Raw genomic sequence first — 21,562 nt, 5'->3', positions numbered from 1 at the left:
CACGCAGGATGGATGTTTCCTTGTGGCACATTTCCAGAGATTGTCGGGGGGGGGGTTGAGTACTGTGCTGACATTTGAATGCAGATTTTGTAGTTAAAACAATATTTGGAAGGAGGACTGTCTGCCAACATGGGTTCGTTGGAAGACTAATCATCTGTTCAGGATTGTATTCTCTGACACTATGAGCATGACTTTTCAGCTGTTACCTTTCTGTGTTATGTACATCTCTGTTCAACATGTTTCCACAGTGAAGCCACTTATTCTAAATAATGGAAATATATCAATTTTAAATGTTCACTAGATCCATATAGAAGTGGATTATAATATATTGTTGGAAATATTATACAATAAAACGTCTAAAACCTGTAAAAATGTTGAGGTTTTCACTAAAACTTTATTTACAGCAAACAACAGTCTTAACCGTACTTTAATTTATTTACATGTTACAGTATTTATTAATGACTCATTCATATTAGGTAATGTTTTGCACATAGCAACAGATCCAAGATGCAAAGCATGTTTCCCAACAGTAGGAGTAAGATCATGTTGCTTAAATCTACATAAATACTTCTTGTTCACCGTCATGTCCTGTAGGTTTTGCCGAGATGAAATAGGAAATCAGCTGGAGATGGAAATCGAGGCCTTGGGTTTTTTGTCTGGGTTTTTTTTTTTCCAGTTTGACTGAAAAGTCAGAATCTCAGGAATCCTATTCTTCTCTGGTCCCTGAACAAACCGTGCTTAAAAGCTAACAAGTGGTGCTAACAACAATAACACTCTTCAGTGTGCATGCTGTTGCTGAGGGAAGAAGACTCAAGACTGTAGTTATTTTCAGCATTATTAAGGTTTTTAGAAATTAACTGCTGAGGGATGCTGCCTGTTTAGAGGGTTTTTGTCTTTCATATCTGACTTTTTGGGTTCGGAAACAGCCGTCTGCCATGGAAATTTTCCTCCCAATCTGCTTTGGAGACTCCTTTATCTAGCAATAATTTATAATAATTGTCTAAAATTTTCTCAGTCTGCTGCACTGAAATGTGGTCATGTGACTGATAAAAATTCACTTTGAGCATTAGGTGGCTCGGACTTGTTAAAAACATGGGTCAGAATCTCATATTTCCTACGACTCAACTGGGATCAGAACCACAAGCAATGAAAATGGTGTGTAATGTAATCATCAGGGAACAGTATACAGTTATATAAATGGCAATACGCATGTATGGTATAGAGGTATGAATTTCCTTAAAATGGTTATCGTAGCAAACCCTTTTTTACAAACACATCAACAGGGTGTAAGTCTCTACTTCTATCATTCAGTAATGAAGGCTGGAGAAAAACATTTTAAATGCTGTTAATTGCAAAACTCTGACATACAACTGGAGCAAGCTCACCTTGGGTGGGATGTGAATCCCGGGTCCGAACTCTGACATCAAAAACAAATAATACACAGCATTAAAGAAGAATCGGAACTATCTCAAATTAGTACTGGCAGGTAAATGCTTCACAAAACCGGAGAATGGAAATCAACCACATAATTCTGATTGCTGCAGCTTTAGTTTTGGCCGATGATAAAGTTCAGCTTCTAGTTCATATTGATCAAATTTGCTCATAAGTAAAAATCCAAAATGTAAACATCTTCTGCTCGATGGAGACTAAAGGCCAATACAGAACAGAGAAATGTGTTTTCTCTCTCCGAGGGCTGAGAGAACAAAATGACATTGTTCTGTTCTTGAAGTTGGTACTGGACACATACTCTGAGCAGAACGTTTTTCTGGTGTGGTGTCAGAGAAATATGAAGGTGGTGAGCTACAATAGAAGAGACTGTAAAGACTTCCTATGAGTTCTGAACGTTGAGTTCTTATAAAATATGAAATGTCCGGGCCAGAAAAAACTTTGTTCTTGTTCTTGCAGCCTCAGGAAACAAATCTCTCTGTTCTTGTGAAGTATGTATTGGCCTTTACACAGTTACTTCTGAATAAATATTGCTTTATTTGTGGACTAAAGCTTGGTTCCTTTTCAAACCTGAGCCACAAAATCCTGCTTCCATCCAAACTAAAAGCTCAGATTCATAGGAGAATGGCCTTCTCATGTCAAACTAGACTCCCATCATTCTGACCAGTAAGCAGCATGTTTTTGATTTTACTTCAGTAAGTCTTCGGAAAGTTCTAATGTGCTAAATGTCCTCAGTGCAGTCATGATGGTTTCAGTCTAGGGAAACCACCTGGAAGCCATCGTCTCCTCTGCCCCACTCCTTCTCCTGCTCAGCTCCGTCCTGATATCCGAGGCGAGGCCTGCTCATCTTCAGCTTGTCCCTCCAGGTGCGTGTGCCATTGGCAGCAGCCGCAGGAGGAGAAGGCATACTGGGAGTTGGAGGGGAAGGGTTGACAGATGTGTTCATGAAGATCTGGTTGGAGTTGGTGTTGGGAGGTGTGGGTGCTGCAAATGGGAAGGTGGTCGGCCGCTGGATGGGAGGCTGTTTGTTTCTCCTCAGGAGGCCCTTGCGAATGGACTTATTCTGGGCCTGCTGCTCTGCCAGCTGCTGACTCAGCACCTGCTGCTGGAGGAGACGCTGAAAGTCCTCCTGAGGAAAGTCATGAGAGAAAAATGTTAAGAGCCAAAGATGAAGAATGACCCAAAATGTAAGAAGAGCCAAAAAAGTGTGATAAACAGACACATTTGTGGCATTTAAGACTGTTCTTCTTCACATTTATGCTTTCTTTGCCTGCTTTTCAGGTAATCAGAAATATGAACTGTTGTGTCTTTAACATAAAAATACATTTGCCAACAAGGCCACAAAAATCCGTATATTGATATTAATTAAGCATGTTATCTCCATAGAAAAATATCTCAATAAAAATAGTTTTTTATTGAGATGGTCATGATAATGAGAATATAAGTAGTTTACTTTTTAATCTATATTTTTACCCTAAAATACTGTAAAATATTCACAGTTTAAAGATTGCTGCTAAATTAAAAATGTTTCCTGAAAATCGTGTGTAATAAATACAGGTCCTTCTCAAAATATTAGCATATTGTGATAAAGTTCATTATTTTCCATAATGTAATGATGAAAATTTAACATTCATATATTTTAGATTCATTGCACACTAACTGAAATATTTCAGGTCTTTTATTGTCTTAAAACGGATGATTTTGGCATACAGCTCATGAAAACCCAAAATTCCTATCTCACAAAATTAGCATATTTCATCCGACCAATAAAAGAAAAGTGTTTTTAATACAAAAAACGTCAACCTTCAAATAATCATGTACAGTTATGCACTCAATACTTGGTCGGGAATCCTTTGGCAGAAATGACTGCTTCAATGCGGCGTGGCATGGAGGCAATCAGCCTGTGGCACTGCTGAGGTCTTATGGAGGCCCAGGATGCTTCGATAGCGGCCTTTAGCTCATCCAGAGTGTTGGGTCTTGAGTCTCTCAACGTTCTCTTCACAATATCCCACAGATTCTCTATGGGGTTCAGGTCAGGAGAGTTGGCAGGCCAATTGAGCACAGTGATACCATGGTCAGTAAACCATTTACCAGTGGTTTTGGCACTGTGAGCAGGTGCCAGGTCGTGCTGAAAAATGAAATCTTCATCTCCTTAAAGCTTTTCAGCAGATGGAAGCATGAAGTGCTCCAAAATCTCCTGATAGCTAGCTGCATTGACCCTGCCCTTGATAAAACACAGTGGACCAACACCAGCAGCTGACACGGCACCCCAGACCATCACTGACTGTGGGTACTTGACACTGGACTTCTGGCATTTTGGCATTTCCTTCTCCCTAGTCTTCCTCCAGACTCTGGCACCTTGATTTCTGAATGACATGCAGAATTTGCTTTCATCTGAAAAAAGTACTTTGGACCACTGAGCAACAGTCCAGTGCTGCTTCTCTGTAGCCCAGGTCAGGCGTTTCTGCCGTTGTTTCTGGTTCAAAAGTGGCTTGACCCGGGGAATGCGGCACCTGTAACCCATTTCCTGCACACGCCTGTGCACGGTGGCTCTGAATGTTTCTACTCCAGACTCAGTCCACTGCTTCCGCAGGTCCCCCAAGGTCTGGAATTGGCCCTTCTCCACAATCTTCCTCAGGGTCTGGTCACCTCTTCTCGTTGTGCAGCGTTTTTTGCCACACTTTTTCCTTCCCACAGACTTCCCACTGAGGTGCCTTGATACAACACTCTGGGAACAGCCTATTCGTTCAGAAATTTCTTTCTGTGTCTTACCCTCTTGCTTGAGGGTGTCAATAGTGGCCTTCTGGACAGCAGTCAGGTCAGCAGTCTTACCCATGATTGGGGTTTTGAGTGATGAACCAGGCTGGGAGTTTTAAAGGCCTCAGGAATCTTTTGCAGGTGTTTAGAGTTAACTCGTTGATTCAGATGATGAGGTTCATAGCTCGTTTAGAGACCCTTTTAATGATATGCTAATTTTGTGAGATAGGAATTTTGGGTTTTCATGAGCTGTATGCCAAAATCATCCATATTAAGACAATAAAAGACCTGAAATATTTCAGTTAGTGTGCAATGAATCTAAAATATATGAATGTTAAATTTTCATCATGACATTATGGAAAATAATGAACTTTATCACAATATGCTAATATTTTGAGAAGGACCAGTACTCTTGGCCATCTTTCAGTTGTTTTTTTTTAGGTTAAATTATACATAAATATAATAATCAAATAATGATGGACTGCTGTACTTTCTTCGAGGTACAACATATCATCACCTTCCAAATGTAATGGCCATTTGTTTTGTCAAAAATAATATTTTTGCCGAAATCATCTCCTAGTGATGCTAGCCACCTCTTGTAAAACTGTCTAAATCCTCAGTTGAGGAGGTCATGCAATTCCATGCCTGTTGTATAATGGCCGATGTCAAGTCTGTGACTTTTACAGGCTTTTCAAAATGGCGACCGCTTCAGGAAAAACCAAAGTCTACTTCAGGGCTCATCCCCTATTGGTAATATAAGCTAGGCACTAAATATTGCATAGACATTTAGTATTTTAATTCTGTCTTTCAGTCAGCATTTTGTCCACAAAGTAGCTCCATTCATGAAGCTAGCATTTAGCAAAGAGTGGAAGAGCTCCAGAACCTGTGGCTCTAACAAGTAATCGTTTTTTGTCAACTCTTTTCTTTCTTTTTAAAGATTACTTCATCAACTGTTTTTCTTTTAATTTTCCACATTATATGATCTAATTGAGAAATATGTGTAGCTTAATAAAAGGGGCCATAAGAAATGGCTATGTCAACACTCATCTGTTCTCACCGTTTTGGATGAAATTATTAATAAATATTATATATATTCATTCATTCATCTTCTATACCATTTATGCCATAGTGGGTCGCGGGGAAGCTGGTGCCTGTCTCCAGCAGTCTAGAGAGGCAGGGTAAACCCTGGACAGGTCGCCAATCCATCGCAGGGCAACACAGTTTTTTGTGTTTCCTGAAGAACTTGAAAAAATGACTTAGGCCATTATTTTAGGAAGGTGATAATATTAAATGTTTAAACTAAGATTTTCTTTTATTCATTATATGCTTACTTTGCTTTTGAAAGTATAGAAATGTAAATGTATGACCTTCTTACGGAATGTTTATATATATTTATGTATATATATAAGCGCACAAGTGTAGAGGCCCATTTTCAATAACAAATTATGCGTGCTGTGCTCTTTAAGCCCTGAGGCAGAAGTGAATGAAAAACAAACTGGGTGTGTTCGGACAACCTCTGAAAAACAATTACTAAGCATATTTTTTGGCTTCTTCTCAGTGGGAAGTTCAAACTACCACGCAAATGATTAACAAAAACTGAGAATAAACACAATTCAGCAGTGATGAGGTATTGCCAATAACCGTACTCCATTAAAAAGGATTGAAGGAAAAAAATTAAATCCGAATGAACAGTTTTTGGAGCATTCAGGTGAGATCTTTCTAAGAAAATAGTCTTTTCTCCATGAAACAGTCTGCATGTAAAACAGCTGCATGGCTGTTAAACTCAGAATCAGAAAATTGGACATTGCTGTTAAAGTTTTACACCTCAAAGAGCAAAGAGGGAAGGTGAAAATGTAATTTCTGTTGCACAGCAGTGTTACAATGGCATGTTCCTGCCATAAAGCTACATTCAGTAATTGTTTTGAATTATTTTGATTTAGTACATTCTGTCTTAATTTAACACACATATTTGGAAACTCTTTCTACAAATGTGGTCTTTAAACTTGACAGAATCTATTTAATATGTCATGTGGGGGAAGCCAGAGTACTCTGAGAGAACCAACGCGTGCACCGGGAGAACATGTAAGCTCCATGTAGAAAGACCCCAGGCAGGGATTCAAACCCAGAACCTTCTTGCTGCAAGGCTACAATGTCAATAATTGCTTGACTGTGCAGCCAGAACACAGTACATAGTTTTCAAAATGTTTCACCAATGAAAATGTAAAAAGCATGTATCTATATTTCAGAAAAGCATCTCCACATCATGATGCTGCCACCACCGTGTTCCACCATATTCATATTCAGGGTGATTTCTGCCACACATACTGTTTTGCATGTAGGCCAAAACGTTCTGTTGTAATCTTATCTGACCAGTTCACCAGTCTTCTACATTAGTTGTGTTGTGTTGTGTTGTATTGGTTTATTTGTCATGTGCAGGTTAACACACAGTCAACAATGCAATGAAACGTTTGGGATAAGAAGAATCATTCAACTCACTATAAAAACAAAACTAGTAATGGCGTGCAATAAAAAAAGTGCACATCGTGCACCAGCAATAAGCTAATAAAGTGTCACAAATGTGGTTTGGTGCAGCATTACTGTCCAGAGTTCAGAGTAAAAGTAACTACAGAGAGTAAAAAAAACTCTAAATGATTTGTCTTTTTGCTTTTTTTTTGCCACTATCCCATAGAGATGTGATTTGTAGAATCCACGACTAACAGTGGTCCTACTTTGCACTGCTTTCTGTTGGTTTGTCACATAAAATAAAAATATAGTTTCTAGCTGTGACGTAGCAAATTTTGAAAATGTTTAAGGGATATCCTTTCAGCTAAAAATACATCTCCAGGCTTCTGGTAAAAGATGTCCTAAAGTAATTCATTTATATTATTATTTGTAATAAAAAATGAATCCATACCTAATTTCATGTAATACTTAAAAAACATTTTAATGCAGATACTTTATTGGAGAGGCTAAAAGCTGCAAACCCAGCTCTGTGTAGTGTGTTTTTTCCTATGTGGTGCAGGGAGCTCAGTGCAAACAGGATGAACATAACCCTGAGGCAGAATACCAGCTGCTGTCAAAGAGCTTCAGGTCCTCTTGCAACATAGGTTGATTTTAATTGGAGTTTCTGTCCGCGTCATTTATCTCTCAGCTCTAACCAGGGCTTTATTACAATCACATGCATCCGTGTGTTTGTCTTTTCAATGTTTCCAGGCACATTTTACTCTCTGTTGACTTTAGTTTTGTGTTTACCCACAGAACACACCCTTTCTCTGCTTCTGTCGAACATTAAACCTATCTCTGGTTTACCTTCCAGGCCTCGACCTCCAGCGACAGCTCCAGACGTTTCTGCGCCGCCTCGAGCAGCTGGTTGTTCAGCATCATCATCTCTGTCTTACTCCGCAGCACCTCTCCCTCCATCGCCTTCTTCCTGTGCAGCAAAAGAGAAGAAATGAATCACTCCTAAGAATAGATTTGCGGCTTTCGGCTTCCCTTTTCCACCTAAAATGTTGATTAATGGTTCTCAAAGAGCATCGTGACAGTTTGTGCATCTGTGTAGAAACTCACTTCTCTATGGCCTCGTCTCTGTCTCTCAGCGCCTGCTGCAGGATAGCACTCTCCTCTGCTCCGCTTTCCCCACATTTGGGATCCTGAACGGAGAAATAAAAGAAGAGGCAGAATAGAGGTATTTTAGTTTCATGTATTATTGGTTTGGGAGGAAAGTAATAACCTCAGTGTGTGACATTTTTCTTTTAATAATTGACGCAGAGCAAAAGGAATCACTGATACTGTCACCTGTAAACTTGTCAGGCCACATAGCTGAGGTTAAGCCCCTGGGTGGAGTTCTCAATGATCCATGTTTCAGTGAAACAATGTTTTGTTAGATCACAACAGCTTCTCAATTGAGACAAAAAAACTTCAGGGACAATTTTTAAGAAAAGATGATTTTAGCACCCTGACAGAAAGGGATCAGCGATTCTTCTTCTTTTTTTACAGTGAAACTATCATTAAATAAGCAGTAAATCTCTGCTAAGCTCCTAATTTTCTCTCTGTTTGTTCAGCCATTGATGTTTAAAAGACACAGGCCCACATACTGTTTTACAAAGAAAGCAAATATGGCAAGACAATTGCAGTTTTCTGTGTATATACCTCTCCATCTTTGTCATCTTGTATTACAGGAATGACCAAACAAATATATCTCTGTGCGACGCGCTCACTGAAGTCAACTGGATCTAATTGACTACAGGAGAAACTTTTTCACATTTTGACATGTTGCAAACACATTTCATTGTATTTTAGTTGGATTTTATAAGGCAGCACCATGTTGTGGGGAGGCTTTTCTTTAGCACGGACAGGGAAAAGGTTGCTCTGGACAGATTAGACAAAATTAAACTTTTTGCCTACATGTAAAACCCTTTGTGTGGCAGAAAATAAACACTGCACATAATTCCAAGTACCAAAGCCATCACGTAACATGGTAGTGGAAGTATCATGCTGTGGGGGTGCTAGTTTTCAAGGTGGGGTCAGGGAAGCAGGTGGCTACAATGTATCTTTTTGGAAGACATAATTTTGTATGGTGGAAAACTAACACTGCACATCACCTTTAAATCCATTTCCATTAAATAGTACAGTAGTGGCAGCATCTTGACGTAGGGAAGATTTTCTTTAGCAGGGAGAATGAAAGTGCTCTAGTCAAATGAGATTGAAACAGATCAGCTTACATACAAAATGCTTAGTGAGGCAAAACACTAATACTGCAAATCATCGTAAATGCCAGCCTTATCGGGGATATATGGTAGTTGTACCCATCATGCTGTGGGTATGATTGTTTTCACCCAGGTCAGGGAACAAGGTGCTCTGGTAAGATGAGAACAAAAATATCACTTGCTGGCCAATTTGGAATTTTTTGTCAAACAGCGGTAAGCTAACACTACATATCATCCTAAACAGACTATCCCCTATGTAGATAGTAGCAGAATCATGCTGTGGGGAAGCCTTTGCTTAGCAGGTACTGGGAACCTGGTAAGAGGTCATAGAAAGAGGGATAGAGCTGAATATAAGACAGTCCTGGACAAAAACCTTTTACAGGCTTCAAAAGGATTGAGATTGTGGCCGAGATTCACATTCCTGCAGGACAACAACCCTAAACATACAACCAGGGCTACAGTGGTTCAGATCAAAGTATTTTCATGTGTCAGAATGGCCCAGTCAAAGTGCAGGCCTAATTTCAGCAGAGAATCTGTGATAAGACTTGAAAATTGGTGTTCGGTGATGCTCTTCATCCAATCTGACTGAGCTATTTGGTGAAGAAGAATGGGCCAAGACTTCCAGGTGTGCAGAGCTGGGATATTGCTTGTAAAAAGCTTTGAAAACCATGTATCATTTTCCTTTCATTGCACAATCATGCATTACTTTGTTTTGGTATATCAGATAAATTGCTTAAAAACTGATTTTAATGGGGAAACTTAAGGTGAAAGAACACTTTTCAAGGCAGTAAAATACATTGAAATCTGTGGTTGTTGTGATAAAACATGAAATGGTTCAAGGATGGTTGTGGCCCTTACATGCTTGGTGTGGCTAATTGCCAGTTGTCGAGCCACATTCTTCAGCTCCACCAGGGCAGCATTGAGGCGGTTCTCCCCAGCTCGGGGCCCGGGTTGGCTGGACTCGGGCTCTATCAGCAGATGCAGCAGCCTAAGAACTGACAGGACCTCATCTGTAACCTGCAATCAGAAGCAAACTGATGTTATAAAGAACTTTGCAGATGCATGCTTTGTCTTGGCTTTGCTTATATCCATTACCCTCTCTCGGTGCTGGCTCCAGCCGGGTCCATCAGTGCTCCCCTGCAGTTTGTCCACCTGAGCCTTAAGCTTGATGCTTCTCCTACGGGAAAGCTCCACTTCCCTGCGGACTTCTTTAAGCTATTAAACAACATAAACACACTCCGTTTAAACATTTTAACAAGATCTGCAGGTATTTATTACCTGGGAAGATAACAACCAGCTTAAACAGTAAAGAAAATACAACTTCATGACACTTTAACTCAATGTAAACAGAAACTGCTAATCTAGATTCCTGAGTGAAACTATATGTGAGAAATCCAGTTGTACTGGCTCATAAACTCTACTCAGAACTGATACCAGAGAGATACGTTGAACCACTAAGCTAAGATACATAAAAAAGGACAAAACAGTTTTTCACCAGAACAGTTTTTTACATTCATCTAGAAACCAGGTTGTGCCTTTATGTAAAATAAATCACACTAACTAGAGTTTTAGAGCCATCTGACATTAAGGCACCACTATTATACGTGTTATATTGAATTCGGTTGTTTTTATTTCTAGATATCTTATGCAACTCCTGAGTAATATTAAAGATTGTCTCCACCCTTTATAGCTGGTCTGATGAGGCTGCAGATTTTACTTCCTGCAACAAGTGTCCAGTTCAGAACACAGAAACATTAAAACAAAAGTCTTTTCATCTTACTGTATCTGAGACATGCGTCAGTGTCCTGCGTCTGCCGAGTGGCCTGCCACTGATCAGGTCTGGTAAGGTCTTGTCGGGGTAGAACCTCTGGAAAGGGCTTTCTCCGGCTCCTGCCCCTTGTCCTGCCTTTAAAGAGTCCATAGCTTCCTCCGAGGCCAGTTCACTTGGACTGTCTGTGTCCTCGAACTGAGTGATGCTACCGTCATCGTTGACCTGCTCGTCTTCATCCTCATTCTTTATGGTGAAATCAGTGTTAAAGGATGAGTTGATAAAAGGCAGCAGATCCGAGCAAAGTCCCTCCTCTGTGGTGGCGTACACCAAATTTTGTGTTGTGTTGTCTTGAGGTGGCTCTAGATCCCCTGGCTCTGTTGGGAGGACGGTTGTTCTGTACGATGTGGATGTGCTCCTATGGGAGTCCAGCTTCCTGTTCTCCAGCCTGCACAGGGAAGAGTGAAGCTGCTCGCTGGAGGTCAGCCGAGGTCTCAGCTGCTCATTGAGCATTGAGAACGGTTGAGAGTAGTCCATGATGACCCTGAGAGGAGAAGAAGAATCAGACCATCTGCAGACACGGTGAGCTGTAAACACAGAAGGTAAAGAAAGGCTTTAAAGCACGAAGGAAGGAGGAAGGCAGTCAGAATGTGACTGAACCAGTTCTACCTGAACGTTGTGTGTCCTTACAGGATCCAAAATGACATGATGTGACGTCACAGGAGGTTGTGGCTTCACGCAGCCTAACTGGGCTTTCTTCCTCCTTTTGGAATGTTAAGCAAGCGCATGACGTGCAAACATACCCAAGCAGCAGTGAGTCAGAAGTACAAAACTAAATACAATGAAATCATTGAAGCCTGACGCAGGACACCTGACTGCTCCTGAAAGTCAAACATGCAAATAAAAAGACTGATCAAAAGAGACAGTGGCTGGAATTATTTACCTAAAGGAAATGAATGCTTCTCAAAAACCCAGACATGATTAGTCACTGATTTATTTTTAGTTTGGAAACATTTTGGGGGGAAACACCAGGTATAGTCATTACTTCTAGAGGAGGGTGATTCTGGGTAACAATCCTCCTGCAGACACATGCAGAGATGAGTCAGCAACCAACAAAGCACTTTGATGCAATTATTTTATTGTCAATTAAAAAAAAAAACATTTCCTTTCTTTTTAATAGACAGGTTATTCAGATATATATATTTGTGGTTATTGACCTGTTTTTTTTTCTCTTGATGAAGCAGGAGGAGACAGGTCATAGCTGTGGCTTTAAAAAAGCTCTGTGCCACAACCAAACCATTTCTTTATGCTCAAATTAAAGTAAGTCATAGAAAAATACAAAAGCTCCTGATTTCTGCAATTTTCTCAACCGACAACCAAACTAGTTTAAGTGTACATCTGAATAAATCAGAATATCATTGAAAAGTTAATTTATTTTGTAATTTATATTTTAAAAAAAAATCTTATTTCAGAGACTCAGTACCAACAAAGTGTTTATTTTAATTCATTTTGATAATTATAACATATGAAGACACAAAATTCAGAGTATTAGACCAATAAAAAAGTATTTTAAAAAGACAAATGTCATTTAATGGCCATGCTTTGGTCTATGCAATAGTTTATAAGACTGCTAACATTTTTCAGCAGAATAGCCCAAGTGAAAAATTGGAAAGTTGAGTGGAAAGGAAACACATGTAAAACAAAATAGGTGTACAAGTAACAATAAACAATAATCACAACTTTGCACAAATTGGAACAAAGCCCATTCAAGAGTTTCAGGGGAGATTCAGAAGCTGTGGATTGCACTAGAGTCAATGCATCAAGGGTCACCATACACTAACACATCCAGACTAGGTAAGACTGGACCTTTGCTCTGTGGTCTAAAGTCTATTTTTTAACCTAGAAGTTGCATTTCATTTGGAAAATAAAGTCCAATTGGGGAGGTACCAAACATAGGTTGCTCAAGGTTCAATGTGAAGTTTCCATAATTAGTAATGATTTGGGGAGTGATATCATCTGCTGGTGTTGGTCCATTTTATTTTACTAAATGCTGAAGTCAGCACAACAGTTTATCAGGATATTTTGGATCGCTTCATGCTTCCCTCTGCTGAAAAGCTTTATAAAGACACGGATTTCATTTTCCAACAAGACCTGCCACCTGAGAACACTGCCAACAGTATCACACGATCACTGTGCTTGATTGCCCAGCAAACTCACCTAAAACCCACAGAGAATCTATGGAGATTTGTTGAGAGTAAGATGGGAAACATTAGACACCAACAATGCAGATGATCGAAATGCTGCAATCAAGGCAACACGGGCTTTCATTACACCATAACCTCACTTAACCTCAAATTGCCTACCAACCAGCGAATAGGTGCATGAATGCGTGTGCTTAGTGAGTGTTTCTGGGTGAATGTGGCTCTAGTGTAAATGCTTTGAGTGGTGAGTATGACTGGAAAGGTGCTATATAAGTTGAGTTCATTTACCATAAAGATGAAGGACTTTGGGTCAAGGTTCAGCCCTTGCACAGCATGTCGAAGCAGACACAACTACGTTCTTGACAATAAAATACCACAACATGTAAAGGTGGAACAAGGTGTTAAAAACACAGGTTGTTAACAATTTAATGTGAAGGGACAAAGGCTGGCAACTGCTTAACACATGAAATCACAAAATGTTTTAATTCTTAATAGGCCAGATAAAGATACCTGGGTTTTTTGGTTAGTGCATTTTGTTTTGGAGAGATCACATCTCCTGAAGCTTGAAGGAAAATTCTCCAGAGAAGTAGGTAGTTTAGGTTTCGTTGCAATAAAGATGAAAGAGCATCTCAGATATAATCACACTTCTACAGTAATAAAATGAGCTGGGGCCTTTTTTTAACATCTCATGCATTCATATTTCAAGCCAAACGTGCCTGAATAATGCTCAAAGTTTCCATATCGGAGCCAGGGTTTGATCGTGTCACTTTAAATGCAAACATTCACATGCATCACCACTCATGTACATTAAAACTTTTATTTCCATATAGGATGTGATATAATCCCTTCTTTAGACATAAATAATATCAACAAAACTAAAAATGCTTTGCAAAAAAAAGTGATCCCTCAGATAAACTGTTCAGGTATCAGGGTTAGTGGTTTCACATTCAGATAAATGCATGTGGCAGCATTTAGCAGAAACTCTGCAGATAAGTTTCAGACAGGAACTGTGGAGGTGCAGACTCACCCTGTGTACATGCAATATGATGATTTTTATTTTTTACAGCATGATTTGCAAATTCTCACTGTTGCTTTTCTATGATTGAAAAGTGTTTTTAAATTCAGCTTTTTTTTTTGCTTGTCCCATAAATTGAAAAATCAATGGTGGCCGTCAGTGTCAATCCCATTTCCCTCCACTTCCACAGTCTCACTGTAACTGATCTGGTGGTCGCATTTAAAGCTAAAACCCTGACTTTAAACAGTGACTTGATACTTAAACCGAGACTGGAGTCTAGATCAGAGTTCTCAGAAGGAGTCCAACTAACATGAGAAAGTAAGCAAAAAGGCACTGCAGGGATTAGAGCTTCTATGACTAAAGCCCTGATTTGGTCTCTTGTCACGTAAATAACTCAACAAAGAGATCTCACCGTGAAGGAGGAGTATCTGTGTGGGGAAAGAGCATCCCCTTTCTGTTGTTCAGTGAACTAATGAAGTCTATGTGTTTTTCTCAGGAGGCAAGATGTTTCTAGGCTGCAAACAAACATAATTTAAAGCGGTCCCTTTTTTAAATGTGTTTATTTGTTGAATTTCAGTGTAAAAATAAATTTCTCCACAGGAGAGATATAGTTGCTTCTTCACAAGTGTTTAGACTCCCTGTGGTCCCTCTCATGGTGGTCCTTGGTGCTTCAACACAAAACAACTGGACTTTTTCCAAGAACCAGTAAAAGAAGCCCAGTTCCATTCTATTGGAGTCCTTTTATTTGTACTGAATCTGTCACTCATTTAAATGATTTCTTTTCATTTACTTTTAATCATATTAATTAAAAAAGAACACTTTGTTGCTATAGTTCAGCTTTGTCGTGCCTCTTGGCTTGTTTTTGTCCCAGACTGGCAGCACACCGGAAGCTCAGGTTATCAGAGGCAGAATCCGGAGTGTTACCCATCCTGAAACACACAATCACAGCCATCAGTCTGTCATCAGAGCTGTCCTAAACTCTCAAAATCCCCAAAAAAAACCCACCTGGTTGTGATCCGAGCCTTGTGATTGGCTGAACCGTCTATCGTGTCGATCCAAGAGGCGCCGCGTAAAACGTACGTCGGCCGAGCTGCCGGGAATGGTGAGGACGTCCACTCCCACGTGTTTCCCATCATATCGTACAGTCCTGCAGGGGGAGCCAAGACAAAGCTTATGATACAACCAAATATTTAAACATACTTTTAAAATATCCTTTTTGTCCGCGATTATAAACACTTTGGTTATGCTTTTCCCCCACACTGTGGTAGCTAAGGGCAACATTACCGTAACTGTTCTGAGGGGGAAATGCAGTGACAGGCGAGGTGCCATGATATCCGTCCTCTGCAGTGTCCCCATCTGGAAACTGTCCCTAAAACGCACACAGGAGAAAAGTTTTGTTTTTCAATACAAGAATTTTCTTATGAACTTTTCTCACCTAAAATCCTGACAGTATCCATTTGTTTTTGTTGTCATAAGGAGTCAACTTAATATTGTTAAGATAAAATTGTATTAAGGTTATCACATGTTGTTACTGGACCAGGCTGACCTGCCACAGGTTGGTCCTGTTAGGCTGGAACTTGTTCCCCCACGGATACGTTCGACCTGGATCACAACAAGCATGAAGAAAAGACAAAGAAACAGGAAAATAATTCAAGGGGAAAAATGTCCCCTACAAAAAGAAGACAATTATTATATGTGGTGTATCTGAAACACTCCCGAAAATCTTGCTTTGTTTACTGCCCCATGTGGAGCGCCAGAAGGGCGAGAATCCAACACAAAATTGTATTTTTATACAGTAGGTCACCAATTAAATAAAACTGGCAATAAATACATTAAATAAATAGATACACATCAATTAAAATTTCTGATTAATGTATTGATTATGTGATCACCACATGTGCAATTAAGTAAAATTTTAATTATGCTTTTAATTTCTGGAGAGAGAGAGAGATTTCACTGTATTTTCTACTGTGTATCAGAGGATTGTTGAAGAAAATAAGAAACCATCCTTATAAACAATAAAGTGTAAGCAAGACTAGATCCAGCAACACAACAATGACCCAAAACACGCCAGCAAATCCACCGGGACTGTTGAGAACTGAAAAATGGTCCTGGGCCTAGTCAAAACCCAGATCTTGATCTGACTGAGATGCTGTGAGGTTACTTGAAGCAGCCTGTACATGTAAGAAACCCCTCAAAGATCTCACAGATGGAAGGGAAGAGTGGGGCAAACTTTCCTTAGACCAGGGTAACACTAGCTATTAGGGGGTAGATAGGGTGTCCTAACTTTTCCACAGCTTGGCTCAAGAACACGTTTTTGTTGATATTTTATTTAATGTGTGGAACTAGGTTAATTTTCGTTGTTTTTGAGTTTTCTTTCAAGTGATTAGAAAATTGGATCAGACATTAATAAGTGAACAGTTCAGAATATCATTTTCATGCCATCTGTTCTGTGCTTCATATTTAGGTGACACTACATACCTAACGAAGTAAATAAAACACCATGCTGGTATTTGTGACTAACTCTGTTGTTCTTGTTCTATGGTTCCTGGAAATGTTCTGTGCAGTGAGTGTTGAGGTTACCCTGCAGCCCTCCACGAGCAGCCCACTCCCACTCCTCCTCTGTGGGCAGTCTGTTGCCTTTCCACCTGCAGAACTCCAGCGCATCATTCAAGCTCACCTGAACCACCGGGAAGTCCAGACGCTCCCGAATGCCTGAACCCGGCCCTGCAGGCTGAACAAACGTAAGGAGGAGTTTTAAGAAATGCACTCTTAGTGGGAAAGACCCATAAAATGTGCTGGCTTACTTGTCTCCAAAATGCTCGTTCTATGGGTAACCACCAGGGGGCAGACTGGATAGTAGAGAAAGGAAAATACATTAGAGATGGGATGTCCAATGTGCGGTCGGGGGGCATTTGCAGCTCTCTAGATGATTTTGTGCGGCCGGTTTATGCAGATGAATACTTATCTTTAAGGGTGACATTTCTATAGACAGAATATTCTTAAAAATAAAATAAAATGGTTACTCGTTGATAAACCAGGTTTCTGCAATGATCTTAATTTTGTAGTAAACTGAATCACCAAAATCCAGAAACTTTTACTTAAAGCCAGCTTAGGTGGCTGGCCATGGATTAATACAGCAAGTGCTTTAGAAGAAAGAGTGACCCCGTCCCGTTCTTGCTGCTGAGCTTGGAATAAACATTCTTCTGCCCAAAGATTAATTTGTGTGGCACATTGCCCTTAGATATGAGTGTGTGTGGGCATGGCTGTTTGTCTTGTGTGTCTCTATGTTGCCCTGTGATGGACTGGAGAATGAGCCCATGAGTGTTTTCACAAGATTATTTTGGCCATCATCAGAAAAAGTTTGAACACCACCGACTTAGAGGTAAGGGCACACAGATACCGGCATCAGCCCCAATACCACGTACGTGGACTTGTACTTGTATTTGAAATGTGCTGCGATAGCACAGGACTCAGGAAATACTAAAATACTTCAGGCCAGTGGTAATACACCATAAAAAATGAATACAACCCACAAGAAGAAGAAGAAGCAGCAGCAGCAGCACGGTAGCTGGACAAACCGCTTAACTGCAGCGTGGCTTTAAGGAACCGGAGATTTTTATCACTGACAAAAGTAAGGCCGACTGCAAGTTAAGTTCAGCCAAGTTGTAAAGAGGAGTAGCCAAATCTAGCACTTTCAGTAAAACTAACTTAATAAAACATCTAAAAACGCTGCAGAAACATCGCCATTCTCCAGTGGCGGTGGGAAACCGCAACAACCAACTTTGCAGCAAACTCTAAAGCTGGACTAAATGTCCAGACCCTCTGGTGCAGCACATTCTACATGTCACAGTCTCTCATTGAGCAGAAGGTGGCCCTTGGAGTATACGGATCTGAACAGGAGCTTCCAGATAATCTCACCACTCACCAGTGGACAACCTTTTGAAAGAAATATTGCTGTCCTGGCTCTGTTTGAAGAGCTAACCTGAATAGTAAGCTACGCCATTGGCACTAGATGCCATCCTTGCTGTGACTGTGATCATAAACAAAGAAACTGATCAAGATCATGGTATCAAAACAATGAAATCAAGCTTAGCTGCAGCTGTTAAGAGGGGCTTCACTGATGTGGAGAATAGCCCCTTCTACTGCATCTCGACTGTACTGGATCCAAGATAAAAGAGAATATGATCAAAACTGTTCTCATGACTAAGTGTTTATTTGGTACTCAGATAAGTACTCTGTAGTGGTAAGTACTAAAATGTAAGTACTTGTACTCGGGTTGGGAAATCTGGTATCAGTGTAACCCTACTTAGACGTTATTCCTAAAGTTGGGATCTACAAGTGTGGCAATAGGCTTCATTGCTTTTGAACACGTTTCTAATCTGTACTAGAGAAAACTCATAACACTTCTTATTATTAGCAAATTTAGTTTGTTTATGTAAAGAGTTAAAAGTCCGAGTGTTGACCCTTTGATCTTCACAATCCTCAAACTACGAGATTACATTTGTACCAGTCTTAAATTGCACATGTGGGCCATACAAAATCATTCCGAGCGCCACAAAAGGCCCCCAGGCCATGTTTTGGACACCCCTGGCTTAGAATAAAAATAAAACCAGTGTGAACTGTCACCACAGAAACTAAAGCTGCAAAGTCTGCAAAACACAACTTCTGTTTCACTGGTTTAACCTTTAAGAGTGACTGGATTAATCTGATTTACTGCTTTCATGCTCACCTCAATTCTCTGAGTAACTTTGCTCTTCAGTTCACCTGAAACAAAGTCTTGAAACACAAAACTCCATCCAAATGTTTCAGCTTCAGTTTTATACTTCTCTTCTCGCACGAAGTCTCTGTTGTGAGCAAAGAAAAACAACAACTTGCCAGTGCCTTTAGCAGATATATTAACCAGCTGAGTGTGACGTTTGTGGTTATATTACCTGAAAAGTGAATTTGTGACCGGATATTTGTCTATTCTGAAAGACTGCACCTCGACCTCCCTGACGGGGGACTCTCCGTCTCTGCCGTCCGCCGCTATGGTTCCCATCACCAGCTTTCCTCCGGGGATGTTCACCATCTCCCCAGCGGCTGCCAGGAGGAACATCATGAATAAAGTTGATTTATTTTACATTTATGTATTTAGTAAAACGAGTTCTTACCCATCTCTGGCAGTAAAACCGCAACAAAAATCCAGAAAACGATTCTAACGTCCATTCTTCACAGGTTCTGAACTTTCATGTTTTTGTGTTGCATTGTTTCTATTTCTGTGCGACGTGGGAAAAGTTCCGTGTTCAAAGGTTCCGATGCTGAGAAAAATAACTAATCTCTGAAATTAAGTATACGTTAATGAAACTTTTACGTGAGAGAATGTGGCATTTAATAGAATATTTTTAGACAGTTACATTTCGGGGTGGTTTAGGATAAAAATCATTCAGGGTGTTGGAAATATTACAGCTACATTATTGTTATTATTTTACTACTTAGGGTAAAGGTTTAGGACAATAACTTATTAGTGTTCTAACAGTGTGCAAAGGTCTATGTAGGGTAAATATGACAAATTCACTTAATTGATCACTTCTGTAACCATTTTAAAGACCTTATTCAAAATCTGAGATATGGAAGATAAACAAGTATTTTACACTGGTACATTAGGGGTCTAAAAGTGTACACACCTGCGTTAAATTGCCAGTTTTTTTTTTTGGGACAAACAAAAAAGGGATCATGTGAAATAATTTCAGAGCTTAATCTACTCTGTCTAGGCTGTTTATCAACTTTCCTTCTCTTTTTGTAAAGCCATTATTGTGTTCACTTTTAGTTTTAGATGTTTTGTCAACTGACTCATATTTTAAACTCTTTCATCTAACCTGACAAAGCACAAAGTAAACCCAAAGTATGATGCAGCCAACACCATGTTTCACTGTGGGTAAGGTGGGTTTTTTGAGGATGCCCAGTTCTAATTTGGTGTTATTGTTTTTAGAATTATGGCCTAATAGTTCAGCCTTGATTTCATAAGATTGTGACACATTCTTCCATTTGGGCTTGGAAGATGGATCATTTTGGAAGAAACAGTTCTGTCCTGCAGATCTAATATTAATTCCAGCCGTATGGAAAAATACAAGACACCGTTTTCACATGAAGAGCACAACCAGTACTAGGAGCCCCCATGACCAGTTTGTATCATCTTTTCATCCATTTTTAGGTTTTTTTGCTTCATGTTTTCTTCACACTGCCCTCATTGTGCCATGGAGTTTATCTGACAGATACCTTTGTACATTCTCTGCAAACTAGTTTAAGATATAAATGAGCAAAAGTTAAGAAAACCTTTGTAAAACAGCTGAACTGCTTAAGGTAATCAAATTTACTTTAGCTGATGGCAAGTGTGAACCCAGGGGGTATTTTGCACTATTTTACACGAGCAGATTGGTTTTTCAGTTGGGGTGAACGAAATATGGGTGATGCAGTGGAAAATATTTTCAAACAATTGCATGGTCTAAATCTGGCTTGTACAATGTCAAGATCCACTTTGAAAATGTGTGTATTTGGCTTTTAATCACAACAAATCATAAATAGGACAACATTCATTCCTAAATAATGTACAAAAGTACTCTCCACATTAGTTTGTTTTGGTCTTCTCTATGCAGAGATTTATAACATAAAATCATACAATCCGTTCTGCATCTTGTCTCATGTTAAAGTTTATAGGTATACAGGTCCTTCTCAAAATATTAGCATATTGTGATAAAGTTCATTATTTTCCATAATGTCATGATGAAAATTTAACATTCATATATTTTAGATTCATTGCACACTAGCTGAAATATTTCAGGTCTTTTATTGTCTTAATACGGATGATTTTGGCATACAGCTCATGAAAACCCAAAATTCCTATCTCACAATATCATTAAAAGGGTCTCTAAACGAGCTATGAACCTAATCATCTGAATCAACGAGTTAACTCTAAACACCTGCAAAAGATTCCTGAGGCCTTTAAAACTCCCAGCCTGGTTCATCACTCAAAACCCCAATCATGGGTAAGACTGCAGACCTGACTGCTGTCCAGAAGGCCACTATTGACACCCTCAAGCAAGAGGGTAAGACACAGAAAGAAATTTCTGAACGAATAGGCTGTTCCCAGAGTGCTGTATCAAGGCACCTCAGTGGGAAGTCTGTGGGAAGGAAAAAGTGTGGCAGAAAACGCTGCACAACGAGAAGAGGTGATCGGACCCTGAGGAAGATTGTGGAGAAGGGCCGATTCCAGACCTTGGGGGACCTGCGGAAGCAGTGGACTGAGTCTGGAGTAGAAACATCCAGAGCCACCGTGCACAGGCGTGTGCAGGAAATGGGCTACAGGTGCCGCATTCCCCAGACCTGGGCTACAGAGAAGCAGCACTGGACTGTTGCTCAGTGGTTCAAAGTACTTTTTTCGGATGAAAGCAAATTCTGCATGTCATTCGGAAATCAAGGAGTCTGGAGGAAGACTGGGGAGAAGGAAATGCCAGAAGTCCAGTGTCAAGTACCCACAGTCATTGATGGTCTTGGTTGCCGTGTCAGCTGCTGGTGTTGGTCCACTGTGTTTTATCAAGGGCAGGGTCAATGCAGCTAGCTTTCAGGAGATTTTGGAGCACTTCATGCTTCCATCTGCTGAAAAGCTTTATGGAGATGAAGATTTCATTTT

The 21,562-nt window shown here is 39.9% G+C and overlaps 2 protein-coding genes across 3 annotated transcripts; both read right to left on the bottom strand.

Moving 5' to 3' along the window:
- Window positions 1-374: 374 nt before the first annotated feature.
- On the bottom strand, window positions 375-11,596 carry bicdl2l (bicaudal-D-related protein 2-like). The gene is made up of 7 exons (XM_047380112.1): window positions 11,347-11,596; window positions 10,690-11,264; window positions 10,005-10,124; window positions 9,768-9,926; window positions 7,771-7,853; window positions 7,513-7,633; window positions 375-2,575 (listed from the first exon to the last, which is right to left on the bottom strand). Exons 2-7 carry the CDS (start codon window positions 11,212-11,214, stop codon window positions 2,198-2,200), a joined length of 1,386 nt encoding a protein of 461 aa, XP_047236068.1. The 5' UTR covers window positions 11,215-11,264; window positions 11,347-11,596; the 3' UTR covers window positions 375-2,197.
- Window positions 11,597-14,436: 2,840 nt separating this feature from the next.
- Window positions 14,437-19,175, bottom strand: sumf2 (sulfatase modifying factor 2). Of its 2 annotated transcripts, none has more exons than XM_047380113.1 (9): window positions 19,047-19,175; window positions 18,828-18,975; window positions 18,626-18,740; window positions 16,701-16,745; window positions 16,477-16,627; window positions 15,440-15,495; window positions 15,178-15,262; window positions 14,899-15,040; window positions 14,437-14,822 (listed from the first exon to the last, which is right to left on the bottom strand). In XM_047380113.1, the coding sequence occupies exons 1-9, from the start codon at window positions 19,099-19,101 to the stop codon at window positions 14,720-14,722; spliced, it is 900 nt and encodes a 299-aa protein (XP_047236069.1). In that variant the 5' UTR covers window positions 19,102-19,175; the 3' UTR covers window positions 14,437-14,719. The 2 variants fall into 2 exon arrangements, with proteins under 2 accessions (XP_047236069.1, XP_047236070.1); XM_047380114.1 differs by having other exon boundaries at window positions 15,184-15,262.
- Window positions 19,176-21,562: the final 2,387 nt, after the last annotated feature.

Source organism: Girardinichthys multiradiatus, chromosome 11 (genome assembly GCF_021462225.1).
Source record: "Girardinichthys multiradiatus isolate DD_20200921_A chromosome 11, DD_fGirMul_XY1, whole genome shotgun sequence".
NCBI classification, from domain to species: Eukaryota; Metazoa; Chordata; class Actinopteri; order Cyprinodontiformes; family Goodeidae; genus Girardinichthys; species Girardinichthys multiradiatus.
The sequence above is the reverse complement of the archived record's forward strand: the minus strand, read 5'-3'. Positions and strand labels throughout refer to the sequence as shown.